Raw genomic sequence first — 20,663 nt, 5'->3', positions numbered from 1 at the left:
TCGACGAAGATAAAAAACCAAACAGGGATGAGCAACACAGGATACCAAGATGGCGGATCGACCAAGTAGGTATAGAATGGTTAGCTTAAAGTGTGATTTCTTTTAATTCCATGGATATATCGGGCTAATTTTGGAAATGGAAATTTATATATGCCAACAAATTTGACTATTTATTTTATATAGCTGTAGAATGAAGCATATTACCGAAATCAGCAGTTGAAATTTTGGTTATAATGGGGAGGAACGGAGAGTTCAAACGACAAATAAGAAATTTCGGAATAATATTGAATATCTTCTATAATTTCACTTTCGTGGCAATATCTATGGCTTCTTAACAGTATAGAAATGTGTTACTACTAAATTTGGTCGTTTTAAAACCATCAGTAAAGATCAATATATTGTTTGTTTACAAATTGACCCCCTTTGTTTATGTGGCAATTAATGCCTTCAGCTCAGACAGAGTTGTCTGTTGTAGTGGTCATTAATGAATTACTATGAACAATTAAAGTAAATATCATGATGTTATAATTATATCATTTACATTTATATGGATAATATATATTTTTGATTTTCAGTAAAATGTTTTAAGCGTCAAATCATGTAGTACTACTGAAAATTTTGCATATCAAAACTTTGCATAATGCCATTTGATATGTTCACATTGAATTTAAAGGTGTTATGAATAAATTCAATGGATGGAACAAGGTACCTACACAATGATAAACTGTACATATGATTAATTCATTTGGACTGATATTCATGATGCGGACTGATGCTTCATACGTATCTGACCATTCAGTTATTGCCTTAAAATAAATGATTATCCGAATCTTATTGATTAAATTTATTTTCTGTGTTTCAGGTCATATGTAGAGGAAGATAAATTTTGGAGTAAATTCACCATGTGGACATATTTGTGATAAAGTTTTAGATCTGAATAAATATAGAAGTTAAATATATTTTTACGAATGAATGTTGACTATATTAGACCTGACAGAACCTGTGAGATGAATCTTAATGCAATCATGAGACTTATTTTAAAGCAAACCTTAAAAAAAATCAGTCTTATTATAAACTACAAGAGTTTATTTTAAAAGGAAAATAAAAAGGTCAACTTTATGTTTTATTTTTAAGATCTTCAGGTCTTGAAGTACTTTTAGGAAAACCATTGACATCAATCGAAGTCGATTCATACAATTTCATGAGACAATAACACATTCATGTTATGCAATGCCTTGGAAAGTGTAATTTACTCTTGAGTTCCAGGGCAAACGCTAATGCAGAAAACACCTAATTAAACTTACAATGTATATATACTAGGTATACGCATGCATATGTGTTTATATATGCATCATTTTACATGTGTACTCTTTAATGATTTTTTTTTTCATGTTGACTTTCTGATTACCATGCATCTTAAGTTTGTATTTAATTGTTTAAGGTATTGTCAATATATTTCTTAAAGAGGAAATAAAGACACCAACGAATAACAAAGGAAAAGAGCCAGTTTATACTACATAAACCGAAACGAAAACAAAATGTGCTCACACAAAAATTGAAAAGTAGTCTTTAAGATGTACATCTAAAACTGTTAACATATCCTACACAACTTCTCAATAAAAATGTCATTGATTTTTACCCATATTGAACCTGTTAACATCTATGATAAAGCCGAAATATACCTCTATCGTGGAATTCAGAGGTTAGATATAGCTTTATTCCGAGCTATATAATACTATTAGGAATATACGTCCATGTCTTATTTGGTCAAACAAGTTGCAAAATAAGTGTAAAAGTTACATGATCAAATTAATTTAATTAAAAAATAACCATGAATCTGAATTAATTGGATGTTTATATGCACAGAATATATTAATGAAATGTGTTGTGATGCAAGGGCGTTTCAGAACCCCTGCATCCAAATACATTCCATTCATTCAGTTTACGCATATAAACATCCATTTTTTTAATTCAATACCAGACTGTAACAACTGAAAGAACAAAACCACTTTGTAAAGTAAATGAAAAAAATTAAATGTTTGAACGACCAGGCATGAAAAATAGGAATATTGACAGCCATCTTTTAGAAACATTTGTCATATATATTGATTAAAATATTAATTCAGGTAAAGAAGCATGAAATCTATATTTATAATGAGTCTCTGTCACGGGCTGTTAGAACGGCGAAGTTTGTTTATACTACACCGTCAGATAGTAATGAAAAAGTACCTAAGTCAATGTAGAGTAAAAAGGTCCGTTTCAGAAATGGTATTACTAAATACCCAAAAAATCTTCCACACCTTTTGTAATGGGTTTCTCTCCCCTATACTACAATACCCCTGAACCAAACCACAGGGAAAGAAGATGGGCACCAATGGGTTGCTATTCCAAATCAGAGTCCCCCAACTAATTAAAGGAATGCTATTTCTTCCACTATTTGGGGCAATTTTTTGCATTATCTGGTCAATCATTTATGATTTTGAGTCATCGACATCGACTCATTGCAAGGTGCATCTTTAAATCAGTTAGGATTAACTTGTCTGCCAACAATCCTTGTATAAAAATTTAGTACAAGGATTGTTAAATGTATTATTATGTAAAACATGATTTATAAGGATCATTGCTTTTTTTTTTTTTTTTTTTTTTTTTATAAATATGACTTATTCAAATATTGAACACTTTTGAGAGAAAAAATAAGATTTTTTTTATGAATTTAGTCTGAGCTTGGTGTGTGTTTTGATAATAAGTTAATTAATCTCTTTGAACTTTGTAATTCTTAATCTTAACATACATGGCATATTGGCCTTAATTAAATCTCAGTAATGAACACACTCTCAACAACAGAATAGACTCAAATGGAATATTAAAAGCAATAAAGACCCTAAAAAATGGCAAATCAGCAGGAGCTGATTTAATTTCAAATGAAATGATCAAGTGTGGTACACAAGTCTTACTGAAACCACTATGTAAACTATTTAACCTAATATTCAATACAGGATCATTCCCTAAAATATGGAACGAGAACTACATTTCTTTAATATTTAAAAAAGGAGATAAATTAGACCCATCAAACTATAGAGGGATATCAATTACCTCCAATCTAGGTAAACTTTTTAATAAAATTATTCATGGAAGATTGTATCAATTTATTGAATCAAAAAAAAAAATCAAATTAGATTCAAGCCAAAATCAAGAACTACTGATCACATTTTTACCTTAAAATCAATAATAGATAACTACAAAAGAAAGAAAAAGAAAGTCTTTGTTGCCTTTATAGACTTTAAAAAGGTGTTTGATACAGTTTGGCGAGAGGGCCTCTTCAATATATTATCAAAACATAAAGTCCCAAATAAAATTTTTAATATCATTTATTCTATGTATCAAAACACAAAATGCCGAATTAAATTCCCAAACGGTTTAAGTCAATATTTTCCCTCCAGTTGCAGAGTTAAACAAGGTGATGTCCTCAGTCCGACCCTTTTTAATCTGTTTATAAATGGTATCTTTGATCAACTTAAAATTGGAAACACTGAACCAATATTAATTGGTAATTTAAAAATTACATCACTGATGTATGCAGATGACATAATTCTGCTGTCAGAAACAGAAAAAGGCCTGCAAAATGCACTTAACATTCTTAATGATTTTTGCTTATCATGGAAACTCGAAGTAAACATAAAAAAAATCAAAAATAATAATATTCAATTCAAATGGTAAAATTCAGTATTGATAAAAATATGCTAGAAACAGTAAAATCTTACTGCTACCTGGGCATCACATTTAACTACAATGATAATTTGAATCTATCAAAAAATAACCTAATGGAGAAGGGAAGAAAGGCCTGGTTTAAAATAAAAAAAAGTCATATCTATAGATGTTCCTTGTAATTTACTTGAAAAGTTATTTGACACTTTGGTAATACATGTACCTGTTATTCTTTTTGGAAGTGAGGTCTGGGGAGCTGGAAAAACTTTCAATGACTCATATGAACACTTACATTTGAAATTCATAAAAGAAATCCTTGGAGTAAATAGTAAAACTACAAACATTGCATGCTTAGCAGAACTGATTAGAACATCTCTACATCTAAAAGTTCAATTGAATACGATAAAAATTTTTAAACCATATCCTTAACTCCCCTGATACACTAATCTACAAAATTTGATTTTCGTAGACTAGTGTATCAAGGGAGTCGAGGAATGAAGGATATGGATTCATATATCTTTGAAAAGTATTAATAAAATTGCTCTACTGTAAAATGAAAATAGTACCCATGCATTATCCTTGAACGCACCCAATACTAAAAACCAGAGAACAAATGTACTTTCGGAACTCAATTAGTTCACAGATAACCATCCTGGAGCTAACTCAGTAAAAGGAACAAAAACCAAATTAAACCAAATTATATGGTTTAATTGTCTTGAAAATAATATTTTAGAAGTTATTCATTAAAAATGAATGCAAATTATACACACTATTTGCCACATTGGAATCTTTCTGTTCAAAATGAGTGTGTCAGATAGTGAGTGACCATACAATGTACATCCTATGTATGTGTGGGAATGGTCCAGTATTTTCTGCATGATTACGTTGTAAGGTATTAAATTTGAGATCACAAATCAAAGTTCTTGCAAATGAATGAAATGCAGGTGCCTTTTACTAAAGCGTTCAGAAGAAAGTTATAAAGCCAGCGGCAGAGTTTATGGAATTATATTTTTACAACAATCATTAAAGATTGAAAAAAATAATAAAAATCTAAGAGCAGGATTGCCATTTCCAATAACCTTCTAATATAGTCATTATTATGAATCCCTGCTTCATGATTGAATTGTTGAGTTATAATCATAAGAAGATAAACAAAAAAAAGCACGTTGATAATAGAAGAAAACAAAATCATGAATCTACTAAATTTTTTTTTATAAACAAGTGAGGTACAATGTATGTGTGTTTCTGTTCATACAACAATTTATGCTTAAATTAGTGTTAAAACTTCAAGCTCATTTTGCAAAGCAGCTGTTTCTTATTCAGAATACAAAAGATATTAATTTGTAATATTCTGGGGTATATTATAATTTCTTAATTATTGAAAATGCTCTTAAAATGCAACTATATTTAGTGACATTTATGTTGAGTGAAAAAGTGGTCCAATTTTGTGAGAAGTAGTCCTTTTGTGCATTTTAAAATTCTACACTCATGATCTTTACACGTCACCTGTTTCCCAATACATGCAGTATTTCTTTTAAATTACCTATCTAAATATATAGGGATCAATGGATCTTTCACATCTCCTTTTCTTATTGCAAAAGAGCTGAGAACTTTACCATTCTTTACTTAAATAAAAATGATATTCAGCAACTACTGCTACATTCATTTTTCTTTCCATTACACATAATGTAACCATATACCCTCTAGGACCATTAAAGTTTTTAAAATTCTTAGTTTTCTGATGCAATATAAGATACACAATATCACTGAAACTCAGTTGAGGAACTGAACCTTTTGACCTACAAATGACCTTGTGGACTAATTTGTATGATGACTGGTTGTTATAGTTATTGCCTTAGTAAGGTTTAAAGTGAAAATTTTATGTTGTTTCTAGCTTTTCACATCAAAATATAATTTATTGGTTCCAAGGCCTACAGAAGGCCTTTAGGGTCTAAGATATATGACACACACGCAAAAGACATGCACACAGGAATGGCATGCTGCACATTACATGATCCCACGAACACATTTCATGAGATGTAGCTTAAAGCTGAAAACCAAATAAATTAAAAGAACTTTCAAATGGTGAAATGATCCTTTTGACAACTGTATAATAGGGCTTAAGATGAATAGCTACTCTTTATTTGAGTTATTATAGCCTTGAAAGGCCAAAGAGAAAATTTTCTTACCAGATTAGCAAATCAGACTCTCATGAGTCTCTTGTCTTTTAACTATGTCATTGTCACTGGGTGATGATCAATTAAAACAAAAATTAGCCTCCCATATTGACTACCACTTACCATTTAGTCTTTATGTTTCCACAGATAAACTTTCTTTACTTTCATTTTATATCAATCTTTTGGTACTAAAAAGGAACTACATAAATACATCATACAAGAATTTGTTCAGAGTTCTTTATTTTTCGATGGATTTTTTTAAACTTTCTACAGATGTTCAATTCAGTAAAATACAGATTTAGTTCAAGTGTAGGTTTCGAGTTTTAACATTTTGCCTTCCCCCTTTTTTCACCATTACATGGCTGGTATCACTTAATGTTCCATTTATGCCCTTTTCTTTTTCGTCAACACAATTTTTGTGCTTGAATTCATTTATATCTTCTTGTCTTTTGTGCCATATACTAAAAAAGAGTTATTATATGCATGTGTACTGAAGATTTCAAGAAATGAGCAAAGTACATGTTCATAGTTTGGAATGTCTAGAAAATTAATTTTGTGTAGGCATTTAAACCAAAAGGGGGTTGATTCCTTGGCCCAAATATTGACCAAATGAGTTTTAGAATATAGGAAAAGAATTACAGTAATACGGCATTGCAACATCCTTTTGAAGAGGTTATACATGTATATTCTTAATGTTAGGGTAAACTTTGTTTGAATAGGAGTGCTGTTTTTAATCTTTGAACTCTTGTATAATTTTTTTTTCTAGAGAGAAAATCTGTTAATTTGAACATTAAAGAACAGAAGGAGGGTTACCAGGCTATAATTTCCTCATTTTAGCAAATATTTACTTGAAAGTAACAAAAATTTTCCTAAAAGAGGGGATCCACCACTGATGTTATATATGTTTATTTAGTAGACATTCTACTTGTTGGAAGTATATATCTGGTGTTTGGGAGGCTTAAAAGAAATTGAGTTGTCCCCTTTTTCGGTTGTTTGCCTACACAAGACTTAGGTTTATGTACATTTAGATTAGACAAATAGTTTGTAATGCATATTGATATTTATGTGGTTTGTATTATAGTTCTGCACTATATATTTTGTATATTATTAATTATTTTAGTTAGTGATTTTTTTTTTTCAGCATTATAGTGTTTCCTCATTTACTGATATATGATTATGTTGTATTTTTTTTTCAGTATAGAAGCAAGGTAACATGGTAAAACTTGTGTGTATATACATGTGGCAACTTTATTTTACAATGACCATGTCAGTATTTAGGACATTATACAATTTCTACAAATGTACATGTACAATGTACACACTTTCAGCTGTCAGTTTCTCTAAATACAAATCTACTTTTGTAGATGTAGCCTGTGTGCTTTTCCTGTAGTTTAAATTGTATATTTTCTGTTATTGGCTGGTTTTTGTATAGTTGCTCTCTCTGTTCTTATTCCTTATTTTCAGAAAACCATTCAAATGTACAGTGTATCCCACCCCCAATATAACTTAATTATCAAGAGATATCCACTGTCAACTGGTCATAACCTTCCTGTCCACAGTCACCACTGACTGTTCCACACCCCTACATTATCCACTGCCGAATGACCATAACCTGTCCACAGTCACCACTGACTGTACCACACCCCTACATTATCCACTGCCAAATGACCATAACCTCCTGTCCACAGTCGAAACTAACTGTATGGTAACCCCATAGTGAATACAACTCTGACTGACTGTTACTTCTCCTATCCACCATAAAAATTGACTGTAATCCTCTTGCCCACAATCCTAACTGACTTACCCTACCACTCCACAGTCAAAGCTGACTTCCTGTCTTGTCCATAAACGAAACTGATTTTAGTTCTGTTATGTAGGGTATGCTTTAATAATTAATAATTAATTGGAAAAAATTAAAGCTGTTATAGGAGGCAGACTCAGACAAAGATATTGCAGGCTTTGATCTCTCAACCTTGTTATATTGTTTTGATGCAAATCAGCCTGTTATATGTATTCCCCAGTTATTTTACATCAGTAACTCCCATACAAACTTGTTCTTGGTATGGATTTAGATCTATCTATCAGACTCCGCCCTGCGCAGGTCCGGGTGTTAAAAGAATAGGCCTGCAGCAGCGCTAAGCTTGTCATATAAGGCAACTAAATAGTGCTCAAAAACCTAGCCGGGGGCTAGGCGCTCTGCCCACAGAGCAACTGGGATGTGTGCCCCAGGTGGTGGAATGGGGTACCCCTGGCGTGTTACATTTTGGGGTTGTCAGGCTATAATACGGAAAACCTGACCGCAAACCATAGTGGTGCACCGTGTTGGGAAAGATGCCACGTTCCTCGCACGTTAAAGAACCCTGCTGTGGTATTTGATAGGAGTAGGAACCTTTGCGCTCCGCCACAGGAGGCTAAATTGCCCGACCTTACCCATCCCCCCTTTTTCCAGTGGCAATCAAAATTTGTCGACCCTATTATCCTTGTGACCCATCCTTCTTTTTCATTTCATGTTCATTTTATCATCCATTTCATTTTCATTGTCTGAATATAGCTGAAATATTGCTGCTCGGACGTTAAACCCCAACAAACAAACAAACAAATCTATCATACTCCAATCATTCTCTTGTTTTCAATTTGAATTCTTAGTTCTACTTCAAAAACAGAAACATTCTCTTTTGCTTTTTTGGGGGGGGAGGGGGAACAACCCATCTTAATATGTTAAGGTTAACGTCAGATGAACTATTTAAGCATGGTCTTTGACAAAAAAATGTAACTAATATTTTTGGAAAGAATGCAAGGTTTATCGGTATATTTTGTGTTTTTGCATGCTTCATTTAGCTGAACTAATTACTAAAATGCATGCATTTGAGTACACATGTTTATTGCAAGTGGAGCTTCAGTGTATATAATGTAAACATAGTGGGCACAACACATACCTAATAATGAAAATTTCATTTAAGTAGTTCGAAATAAAAAAAAGTTTATAAAAATACATTTTTTTGTATACCAGTACCCTATTTCAATGGTAACTATTATGTTGTTAATTCATCAATTTAATCACCTCAAAACAAATTTGTTAACAATACAATGTATATACATTTTGTTTCAACCCTTATTGGCACTATTGTTTGATAATTGCTTTAAAAATGGTCGAAAATCAAAAATTTACTTTCTCGATTATATAAATAATTCAACCAACTTCTACCTGAAGGGAAATTTGTATACTGGTATATCTGTTCACCACAAAATGAAAGCAAGCATTTAACTAATTTCTAGATAGTCAAATCTGCAAAATTTTGATATTGTAATACTTAATGTATCTCCTGAAATAATCATTGTCTTATGGCATGTTGTGAGCACACTGTGTTTATTATTGTGCTTTCTGTATTTAGCTGTATGTCATTAAATGTACACTTTACTTGTGCTTTTATATCTATTATACTGTGCTTACACTGTTTATGTGGATGATTTTTATTTGCTTAAACATTGCTATCAAAGAACACCTTATTGCACCATATTTCAACCAGTACTGAGTAGTCTATTTGAGCATGGTTATAATGTAATTTTTTTAAATTTGTATCTAAGTAGGAAATGCATTTTCTGTATACAATGTACATTCACTTATGACTGAGTAATCATATAGCACAGCTGTTTAGTGAATTATTCAAATGTATGAGTTATAAAAGATGAAACAGATATGAAAAACTAATACAAATCATGGAAACAAAAAAAAATTGTTTTATAAAATTTTACTCAGGCATTTTGATTGAAATTTAATTCATTGAGAAAAATTCTAATAACAGAATATAAATTTACTTTAGGTGGCAAATTATTTACCATCCATTAGTTCAGCGATTGGAGGATACACACCACAACGTTATATTTGGAGGATATGCATAGGTCTCCATAGCAGTCCACGTTTCTTAATCACAGTGGGATATTATAATTATTACACGCAGTTCCATGTAGGAGTGCGAAACAGTCTTTACAAATTTTTAGCTGGGCTTTGTGCAGTGTTAAATACTATGGAAATACTTGCTTTAGTTAATTTGACTTATATATCATCTATAGAAAACTTTGGTAAGTTATGATTTTCATTGCAGGTCTACACTGCAAATTAATACTTTATATGATCTAAAAATATAAGATGATGGAATCAAACAAAAATTATATTTCTAGGAACTTCATTCCTCCCAAATAAATGGTTTAGTAATATACCATTTATTTGCAGTTTTTTTAATGAAGTGTGCTTTGTTTGATATTTTATTGACGAAGATACATCTACTAATTTGGGGGTCAGTAGGTCAAATTAAATGGCTGCAGCCACTAAAAATTGTGATTAAAACCTTACTTAAAACAAATCTTGACAGGAATGATGTATGTCTCAGTACAATGTATAAATTTTTTACTACCCTTGATAAAAAAGGCTACAAGCTTCTGATCGCCAATTTTTGAAGATGATTCTTTTGCAACCAATGGTTTCAGCATTTGATTCGTTTGCAACCAGTGGTTTCAGTAGGGTTACAATCAACTTTTTTCTGTGGCTCTAATGAATGAATTGGTAGCTTTGCCTGCTATTGGAATCTTTTTGTGAAATATTTTGTGACATATCCTTGCTACTAATCAAAACAAGTTTAACTACCAGTAGATTAAAATGAGGAGAGAATGATCCTCTATTTGTTTTGCTTGATGAAATGATATGGCCACCAGGTATCTAAAATTTCCATGTAAGGGATTCAGGCAGTATTACTGTAAGAGAAGTTGAATATCTTAGAATTTTTTACTAGAAATAGTCTACTGCTTAAACTCCTTCTGGTCACCTGATTTTCTCAGAAATTAGAGTCAGTATTTAAGAATGGGTCTGTCTAAAAATCAGACAGGGGGTGATTCATCATATCTCAAGATAATCTGAATTGAAACTGGTCCAACATATTTGTTACACCCCATAAACAACTCTTCCTTCGTTATTTCTTTGGATCTGCCATATACATGTATTGTGAAATAATTATAGGTTTTACCCTGTCTGTCCAAACTTATTTCTGAGCAGCATGCAGCATTGTTATATAACTTTGTTGGATGTAATATAACCACATCAAGGTGTACATATTGTCAGGAATTTATGTTTGGACGAAAATTGCAGAAATGGCAGCTGTTTGAACTCATGCATTTTTTTAGCAAAACTTATCTTATGCATTGTCTGCAACTCCTTCCTTTATGACTTGCAGGATTTTAATGAAACTCAGTGGATTGTTAGATTACCATATCGGGATGTGCATATTGTCAGAAATTTATGTTAGTTAATTTGCAGTCACATTCTGTTGTTGTGTTGTCAACCCCAAAAAAATATAGTACTGATTATTGTTTGAAGTTGGGTGTTTAAGAAATTGCAGCAAAATTCTGTGTCAAAAGTGCTTAGTTTATCCCCTATAAAAATTGTATCCAATATGAATTCTCTGACATCATTGATCCTCAGATGTTCAGGGTTAAAACACTGTGGGTGGTATTAGTCCTGTTTGGGGCAATTTCTAGTTTTTGACTGGTTATAGTGTCAAAAAATCATTATTTAGGAGGGGGTGATTTTCCCGTAATTCTCTGAACCAAACTTTAAGTATTATTTTCTCCAGTGACTAATTTTTATTTGTACTCTTATTGTCAAATACAGTTTCTATGAGGCTTACTGAAGGGTTTCCAATTGAAAGATATTTGGGATTAAGATATGCTTTAATCACTTATCACAAGCTTCTGTCTGGTTTTATGGTAGAGCTGTGCTTAAATTGTATATCTTATTTTACAGGTGTCCACGAGAAGTCTTTTGTAGTATTTATGGTTACGTCAGAATTTTATATGCTATTTTCCTGTATTATATTCAGATGGGGACTTACAAGTCAAGGGAGACAAATGTCGTCGAAGGTAAATTAGGTCTTGTCCATCAAAACTCTGTTACCCTCATCTGCATTGAGACAAGTACCAGTGTATATCAGTTAATAATAGTTCCACAAAAACTCTCATATATTTCATTGAATATAGGGAAGTGACATTCATGAAAGGAATATTTTCAAATTGTTGCTGTGTTTTTTAGAAAAATGTGTCAAACCCATATGTTGTTGTCCATCTTTATTTTTTTCTTATAAATTAAAAAAACTTGAAAAATATCAGTCGTTCAATTTACCAGTAATTCATTTAATTGTATGTTTGATAGGTTTTAATTGTCTTGTTGTATTTTCAGGAGAGGAAATCATTCCATTATAAAGTTTTTTGGTTCATTTTTAATATAAGCTGTTTCATGGTAGCTATATATCTTTACATTCGTCACAACAGTTACTGTGAACCTGGAGGTGAGATATTGCCCCTTAATCGATTACATCCAAAAAAAAATTAAAAACAATGCAGAGCTTTTGTCCTCTACTCACTGCTATAGTCCTTTTCCTTATTCACGATTCTTAAAATTTTAAGCAAAGTGAAATAAATAGTTCAACCTTATGGTCTGGTTTACTATCCGAGCAGTAGACAATAGTAGACTTCAAATTCAAATATTTGATTTATTGGAGCTATGGTAAATAATTGGATACTTTTAAAAAACTTATTTCAAACAATAAGGTGCTTACTGAAGTGAAAATAGTTTGTTTCTAAGAAAAATGGTTACTGTTCTTCCTTTCTATAATGAGACTGTCAATGTTGTTGGGTTACGTCCCTTTGAAAACTTGCATTCCACAAATTTAAAAAGGACTATTAAAAACTTTAAATTTGGGAAATAAATGGTTCTCAGATTTTTTTAGTGCAACTCCTTTAAGACTGCCTGTCAGAATTTAATGAAAAATTACAAAATTGTAGTCTTTTCAGTTCTCAAATGCATTATTCTTTTCCATATTTTGTGAACATTTTCAGAACTTTTCATTTTGCAAGTTATTGTGCAGAGTAAAGTGGCATTTGCTATTTACCAAAAAAATTAAAGTTAACATGTTTCAATGAAGTGCCTGTAACTTTGAATAAACATTCATTCTGTGTATAAGCAAAACTTACAGGTCTGCATTGTATCACTGCTATAAATAGCTATGCAGTTATCATTCATTGTAGGGAATAAGAAGTGGATTCAGATAGTTATACAAAAATAATAATTACTACAATTAACTCCCTTATCTAGGCAATTTTAAAGTAACGAAAAAATTATCATCTTAAAAATATTTATTTTTTGGGTTTTGGGTTTTTTTTTTTTTGTTTTTTGTTTTTTTTTTTTTTGTAGCAATTACTTAAAATATTTGAAATAAATGTAATTTTTCTATCTGTCAAAGAATATCAAAAAAGCTATAATTGAAATTTTAACCATTCCAGTGCTCAATTTATTTTCTGATTGTAAAGATTGAAATAACTTTTTGTACCCAACTGAAAAAAAGATGACTTCGATAATTTCTTGAATAAGTTATATTTATAGCATGATCTTATGAGTTATTCGAATAGGCTTGGAGCCCACAGGGCGGGAAGTCTATTTGGATAATGAGGAAGGTGGTGCTATAAATGATTTGTGATATGAATTGACCACACAATTATTGACCAAATAGGAATATACATGTGTAGCTCATACTCTCATTTAGTGGTAAGTCAAAATAAAATATCAAGTAGCAGTACTTTTTTATGAAAATCAAACAGTAGGTGAATCATGCATGTCAAAAAAACTGCCAAATTCACTTTTATTTCTTGTTCAATATTAGCTATAGACCACATCACAAGTCTTATTTTTTCATTTGGGTGTTAGGATTTTGAGATAAAATTTTTATAGATTGTACATGAAATTAGCACTTTTCAACAGTTATTGTTCTTGATTTGGTTTGATTTACTTATAGTAGGAGATTGAATTGGTTGATTTTAGTAGGATATTGAATTGGTTGATCTTAGTGGGATATTGAATTGGTTGATTTTAGTAGGATATTGAATTGGTTGATCTTAGTGGGATATTGAATTGGTTGATCTTAGTGGGATATTGAATTGGTTGAATTTAGTAGGATATTGAATTGGTTGATATTAGTAGGAGATTGAATTGGTTGATTTTAGTGGGATATTGAATTGGTTGATGTTAGCAGGATATTGAAGTGCAGTTTTTTTTTCAAAAGAACAGATCTAAATACAGAAAGCACTATTGTCACATAAAATGTAGCATGTGTAGACCGAAAAAGCATTGTTTGTTCCATCGGTTTTTCTACAGCATGAATTGCCTTACTATACAGATTAGCAGTATCTGAATTTATATGGAATGGTACTTAAAATACATGGCAGTTCTTTAAAAGCAGAGTCATTTTTGTCAGAGGGGGAGTTTTTCCGTATTCAATGTTAATGCTAATGAGGAATGATATTGCATGGCTGTTTTCCAGTTGAGTTCTATGGGAATACGTGACCTTTCATGCAATATCATACAAGATTTCTAGTTAGAGCATACTTGGTCTTTCTCTCATATATATTTGGGAAAAAGAACAAAGGAAAAATCTCAATTGATGTTACAATGAAATGAAATGTCTGAAATTGTTAATTTGTACCAGTGGTATTATATGTGTATGAAATTGTACCTCAGGGAATTTATACAACTACAAACAAATTGTGGTTGTATGATGATATGGCATTGGCATTATCACTGACAATAAATCATTGTTATTCATAGCCATATCTGTTTTCTGGACTATTACATGTATTTTTAATTTAAGGTAAAAAAAGGTACCATCTAGCATTAAGTGTGAATTGTTTTGTTTACCCATTTTATTGTAGTTTCATCATTCAAAATTTTGAATTCTTCAGTAGTTTTTTTTTCATAATTTATTATGTGTATTTAGATTTTTGATTTTGGACACACATTATAAGTTTGGCATCATCAGTATCTGAAATTAAACTATGTTTTCAACATTAAATGAATTCTTGGACCCTTTAAACCTAAATTTGGACTAATTTAAAAATGAGGCCAGAAATTGACTAGAAGTACTGTGAGTTCACAAAAATATCCCCATTTTGATTTAAATTGTTCGGTTGATAATCATCCGGTTGCAGTGACCAGACAATAATAATTACCTTCCATGCACATCTACATAGGATGGATAAGTTTACTATAAAATGTTATTAAAACAGTTGATTTGTTTAATAAATGATTGATATGCTGAAGCTTCATTTTTTTCATATTCAATATTGAACCTTTAAATAATTTTTTTCAATTTTTCAATTTTGGGTTTTTTTTTAGTTTTCTGACCACATTCATTCTGTGTAAGAAATCTGTGCTACTTCAAATATTTAATTTCAATTTTAATTTAGAGCAGCTCAACTGTAAACACATTTGGTCACACTTTTCAGGGTTCAACCTTTATAGTTATATCTATCAAGCTGTTCATTTGAAGCATTTTATTACACAAAAATGTGTTTTTATGAAGTTCAATTGATTTGAAAGATAATTACCGGTATCCTTCACCCTGCTCTATTAGCTTCATCATGTTAAGAAAAAAATTGAAAATATTAAATTCAAAGTATTTGACAATGCACCCACTCCCCTCTATTTTAATTGCCTGTGAAAACTGACAAGCTTTTAAAAGCCCTTGCAGCTTTTTCACCATACAACAAGAAAAATAAAACAATGTGTCGTGACAAATATCATTCTTGTGTGTGTGTCTTTATTAAAAAAAACTACAAAAAACGACAATGTTATATTTTCTTGCAGTGTATTCCTTATTTGCTGCTTGTGAATACCTAGTAGTTTTTTCCAACATTGCATTCCACTCATCTGCTCTTATTGACTATGAGGGCTCAATATATGCTGTTGCTCCACGAGAGTTGATTGAAGACAGAATCTCAAAACGATTACATTAGGTAAAATTCCACCAACTTTCTACAATAGATTTCTTGTTTTAAAATTGTAGTTAAGGCATGGAGTTTTAATCACAATTCATTTTCAACCTTTTTCTTTCCTTTTTTTGGCATCTTTGAAAATAAATAATTAATTTGCTTCAAATCATTAAGATGATTTTTTTCTTTAACTGTTATTAATACAATTATTTTTAATAAAAAGTTTCAGAGAATGCACTTTCCTCATAACCCTTCCTTCTCCTAGCTTTAAGTATACTAATACACAATTTTTTAGTGTTTGTGAACTTATCCATATTTGATAAAAGCTGAAAAATATGCAAGATAAAGTGTTCAAAAGTAAGAATCGGGCAAAATTGAAAAAATAATGAATCATGCTCAGAAAAAAACTAAATTTTACAATGTGGACACATAGTTTATGGTCTACTGTACACAAATTGACAGTTCTTTCATCTTAGAAGTGTCAGAGGATGCAAAGAAAGTGAGTTCAAAGTTACTATAAAATGATGGGGAAAGTAAGTTATCTCCCTTTGATGATGAAATTGCAATGCATTTCATATATTTTTTACTGTGAATTACTGACACAAAGAAATGAATGCCAATTCTGCATTTCAGAAAAAAAATAGAATTATAAAAGATTTCATGGAAAAAGGTGTTTTTTTTCTACCATTATTGTACAACTGCCTTATTCTTACAGAGAATAGTACTTAATAATACCCAGCATTTTTTCAGTTTTCATTTGAAATTGTGCTATCAATGTGTCACAGATTAGGTTGGTTGTGTTTATTAAGCATACAAATTTTTCTCTGAGACCAACACAGTGAAACAAGAACTAGAATTCTGTCAGATTACTGTATTTTATTACTTTACTTTACTTCATTTTGTTTTCCTTTTTTCACCCATGTAATTTTTTTCATCTAGATCTTATAGTTTTAACCTTATATTTCAGATATAACAGTTCTGATTCATTGTCACTTCTCTTTAATGTAAAATACAAATTTCTTATTTCAAAATACTTTTCTATGCAGTATTTTGAAAATCAACTGAACTCTTTTAAGATTCCATATTAAAACTTATGATTATATCCTATATTAAAAGAGCATAGTTTTATCTAATGTTGCTATTTTTTTCTTTGTTTCAGTTTATAGCCAGTTTGCATTATTTGAGTACCTAGTAGTTCTTTCTAACATAGCGTACCATTGGACTATCTGTAAGGATTTTGAAGACAGTACAGTGGGAATGATCAGATACAATAGTCCAGACTTGTCATTGTCAAGTGTCAAACTTGTGTGATCAATTTTAGTGGCCAATTAAGAAGTTAATTTATAAAGTTAAGTACTGATCCATATAATATTCAGACATTGCCAATGGTAAAGGTAAATCTTAATTAAAATTAGACCTACCAACTGTTCCATTCAGTCACTGCATGTAGGCTCTAACAACACTCCATTCTACTTTCTCATCAGCCAATCAGATTTCATCTTTCATGATTCTGAAAGCATTATTCAAGGAGAAAACCCTGAGGATTATGAAACAGAAAGTAGAATAGATTTTTATTAGATCCTACATGCAGTGACTGAACAATTAATAATCTAATTTTAATAAAGGTGATACAAGGATCAGAAATAACCAATATTTTTTTGGCCTACATGCACCATATATTTTGCGAACTATATTCTTTTCTGTATACAAATCTGTATTTTTGAGACATTCCTGTTAAGATAAACCAGATCAAGAATAAAAATAATTGTTAAGTGACAATTTTGTATACAATCTGTACAATGAAACAACCCAATGAAAAACTTAAACTGGTTATTTGATCTGTAAATGTTTTGAATTAGAAATAAAATGTGAATTTGGTGTTTTTTAACATGGAAGTATCAGCTCCTGTCTGATACTTATGAAAACTGATACTGAAAAAGTTTGTTGTATTTTTATACATTGTATTCTAGTCTAATGACAATCTCCTTCAATGTTGCCTTCCCATCTTCTTATGTTAGCTTCATGTAGATATTACAAGACTCACTTGCAGGATTTCAGGTTTCAAAATTACTATATTTAAATAACTGATCTGGGAGATTTCTAATTTTCTTGGCTAACCTTTTGGACCTGGCATGGACGGGTATATTTAAATATTCTCAGACCTCTTCTTAAAAGGGAACAAAACTTAGTATATAACTATGTGATTGGTCAATTTATTAAGTTTACTCATGACTATTTTGCTGATGTGCTCATATACAACAGAGTACAAAATACTTGTGAATGTGAAGAATTTTAGTGGATGTATTACATGTATATATATTATTCGGAATCTTCACAGGAAAAAGTTTCGGAGTAACAATTATATTCTACTGGACTGACTTCAAAAAAGTTATTTCACCTGAACTTCACTTTCCTAAAAGCAGTAGAAATCCTGATCCACTATCATATCCCTGGGTCTACCAAGGGTAAATGGTCTCAAAATTGCAGGATCACCCGTCATGTTCCTCTCCGTTAGTAGATTATATCCTTATATAAGTGCAGTAGTAATGTGCAATAAATTGTAGAAATCAGCGACAGATCCATAGATTTTCAAGGGGGTCTTAACCTTTTTTGTTTTGTGTTATAGTCATTTGTGTTAATGATGCAATGCTAAAGAGAGTATTATCTTTGCCAATCAGGTGCCCCATGGATCTGCCTATAGATATTCTGTTCTAGTACTGATTAACTTATTAACTTAAGATTTGAGGGTTAGGTAAATGGCATTAATTAAACTAACAGTTACAAACTGAGCACTTGTGGTGAAGTGTGGCACACTTTCGATGAATTTTTATACAACTGCAGAAAGGTTGTGGTGGTAAAATGGTATTGTGCTGTCATCATACTGTTGCCATCCATAGACACTTGGTTTCTGTGCAGTAATTTAAATATTTGTTGGTTGATCATTATGACATTTTATAACAAGGTTCCAATTTAAAAAAGAAGGGTTAATAATGAATTTTGGGGTTATGGCCCAAACTGTTTTAGAATAAGGGGCCAAAAAAATGCATTTCATAGAATTTAACTATATAACTCCAATAAATGGACATTGATATCTAGGATATTGTTTTACAATATTCTATACCACAATGGTCAGACTGGGATTGATTTTTGGGGAATTAAGGGCCAGAAACAAGCATCTTCCTTATGCTTGGACTTGAGTAAAAGTGAATTGGTTTCGCTTAGATTTAACTACAAGGTGCCATACCCCTAAAAGAAGGTTAGGATTGATTTTTGAGGTTTTGACTGGAATCATTCAGGAATAAGGAGCCAAAATGACCACTTTAATTCTGTTAATTTTTTATTATGTGTCAAATGTCTAATTTCAAGTAAAATTCAAAGCTGTATCAAGTTTGAATGGTGCATCCATTCTTGCCTTAACTGTTCTTGGGATAGACCTCTGTGGTCGTATCAAGATCTGCTCAGTGAAGCATTCTATTTATATTTTGTATACATTTGTTTTATTAATAACTATCATATCTTTATGAATAAAACCTTTTTTGTTCAGATGTTATTTATTTTGCAAAGTTTTACATTTGCCTTTCCAATGTATTAAGTACTAGTTCATATAAAATTCAAACACTACCAATGCTAAAAGCAATTCATGGTAAATAAAACCTCACCATACAATGTTTTTATCTACATTCACCGTATTTTTTTTATAGTCCTTTCTTCATGCTTGTCAGTGATTTGTAGAAAACCATGCAATAATCTTTCACTTAAATCAACCAAATCAAGAACGATAACTCTTGCAAAATGCTAAAGTCCTACGCAATTTATATAATATCTCAAACGTTCAGCAGCCGAATGACGAACTAAGATGTGATTTTTAGTAACTGTTTCTAGTGGTTAATTTTTGGGGGAGGAATGGCATGCATTAATCGCCTCCTATCTGATATTTTATAAATACTGCTCCTTGAAACTTGATATTGGGGAATCGGGTATTTGTAAGAAATAATCACCTTACGGCAATTTCTGATAATTGAATTATGTTTGAACATTATTACTCGTTACTCATATTTGTGTGTTCTAATTAATGGTGTGACATTGTATACAAAATATGTTTTAAAGCTTTAAATTATAATCAGATTGTTGCGATTTCTCAAAATAACACAAAATTTTGATGTTGACTTAAAAAGCGATTCACAGACTGTTTGTTACTTTTCCATACATAAAAAATAAATGATAATATTCATTCTTGTAGTTGACATGTACTTTATATAGATGACTAGATATTCACCTGAAGTACAAGATCCTACACGTGGTAACAGTTACTACCATCGCTAACTTGAGTAACTGAGATCCAGTGATCGATTTTGTAAGTGCGACATTGCGTAATCGTAAGATAAGTAAAGACATTTGATTTTCTTGGGGTAGGATAGAAAAATATCTTGTCCACATTGGCCCATTAGGAAAACATTTTTCAAAAGAAATATTCTTGTATTAATCTAATTGAATAACCTGGTTAATATGACTGATTTCATTTTTGGCCAGGTTCTACGATATATATTACATCTAGGTCACAGGTCAGTTTACGTTTCATAAACCGCGATCTCAAAGTTTGATTATGCATGTATTTTTTATTATTATTTTTTTTTAATCGATTCCGGTTTCGAATTATAATCAAAACGGTATAATGAGTTTGCGGAGTACGGACCAACTGACGTTAAAGACGACGCAGTACAAAATACAAAATTAACTACTTTGCCCAAAGAAAACCTACCATTCCGTCCGTCCACCCGTCTGTCCATTTTGACGGTTTCCACCAGAAGATAGCCCCGTGCGGGTCCGGGTGTTAAAAGAATAGGCCTGCAGCTGCGCTAAGCTTGTCGTAAAAGGCGACTAAATAGTTCTCAGAACCCTAGCCGGGGGCTAGGGCGCTTTGCCCACAGAGCAACTGGGATGTGTGCCCCGGGTGGTTGAATGGGGTACCCC

At 31.4% G+C, this 20,663-nt stretch overlaps 1 protein-coding gene and 1 long non-coding RNA gene across 6 annotated transcripts; both read left to right on the top strand.

The window, feature by feature from the left end:
• Window positions 1-10: 10 nt before the first annotated feature.
• LOC148604167 (uncharacterized) lies at window positions 11-1,119 on the top strand. Its single transcript, XR_015915829.1, has 2 exons — window positions 11-65; window positions 863-1,119. It is a non-coding gene; the product is annotated as an uncharacterized LOC148604167 (long non-coding RNA).
• A 1,191-nt stretch (window positions 1,120-2,310) lies between these two features.
• LOC148604166 (acyltransferase PGAP2-like) lies at window positions 2,311-19,233 on the top strand. 5 transcript variants are annotated; one of them, XM_088548225.1, is made up of 7 exons: window positions 2,313-2,508; window positions 7,079-7,090; window positions 9,704-9,962; window positions 11,677-11,792; window positions 12,109-12,217; window positions 15,568-15,716; window positions 16,852-19,233. In XM_088548225.1, the coding sequence occupies exons 1-6, from the start codon at window positions 2,365-2,367 to the stop codon at window positions 15,714-15,716; spliced, it is 789 nt and encodes a 262-aa protein (XP_088404351.1). In that variant the 5' UTR covers window positions 2,313-2,364; the 3' UTR covers window positions 16,852-19,233. The 5 variants fall into 5 exon arrangements, with proteins under 5 accessions (XP_088404350.1, XP_088404352.1, XP_088404351.1 ...); XM_088548224.1 differs by lacking the exon at window positions 15,568-15,716 and having other exon boundaries at window positions 2,311-2,508; XM_088548227.1 differs by lacking the exon at window positions 7,079-7,090.
• The last annotated feature ends 1,430 nt before the right edge of the window (window positions 19,234-20,663 follow it).

Source organism: Perna viridis, chromosome 10, assembly GCF_037379345.1.
Source record: "Perna viridis isolate PV_CMFRI_1.1 ecotype Kerala chromosome 10, ASM3737934v1, whole genome shotgun sequence".
NCBI classification, from domain to species: domain Eukaryota; kingdom Metazoa; phylum Mollusca; class Bivalvia; order Mytilida; family Mytilidae; genus Perna; species Perna viridis.
This window is presented reverse-complemented; position numbering and strand designations above follow the sequence as displayed.

Excerpts from the sequence above, each read along its gene's own strand:
- LOC148604166 (XM_088548224.1), top strand. The coding sequence starts at position 2,365 with ATGGGCACCAATGGGTTGCTATTCCAAATCAGAGTCCCCCAACTAATT. Across the intron at positions 9,963-11,676 it reads ATCATCTATAGAAAACTTTG|GTGTCCACGAGAAGTCTTTT; the intron begins GTAAGTTATGAT and ends CTTATTTTACAG. Across the intron at positions 11,793-12,108 it reads GGAGACAAATGTCGTCGAAG|GAGAGGAAATCATTCCATTA; the intron begins GTAAATTAGGTC and ends TTGTATTTTCAG.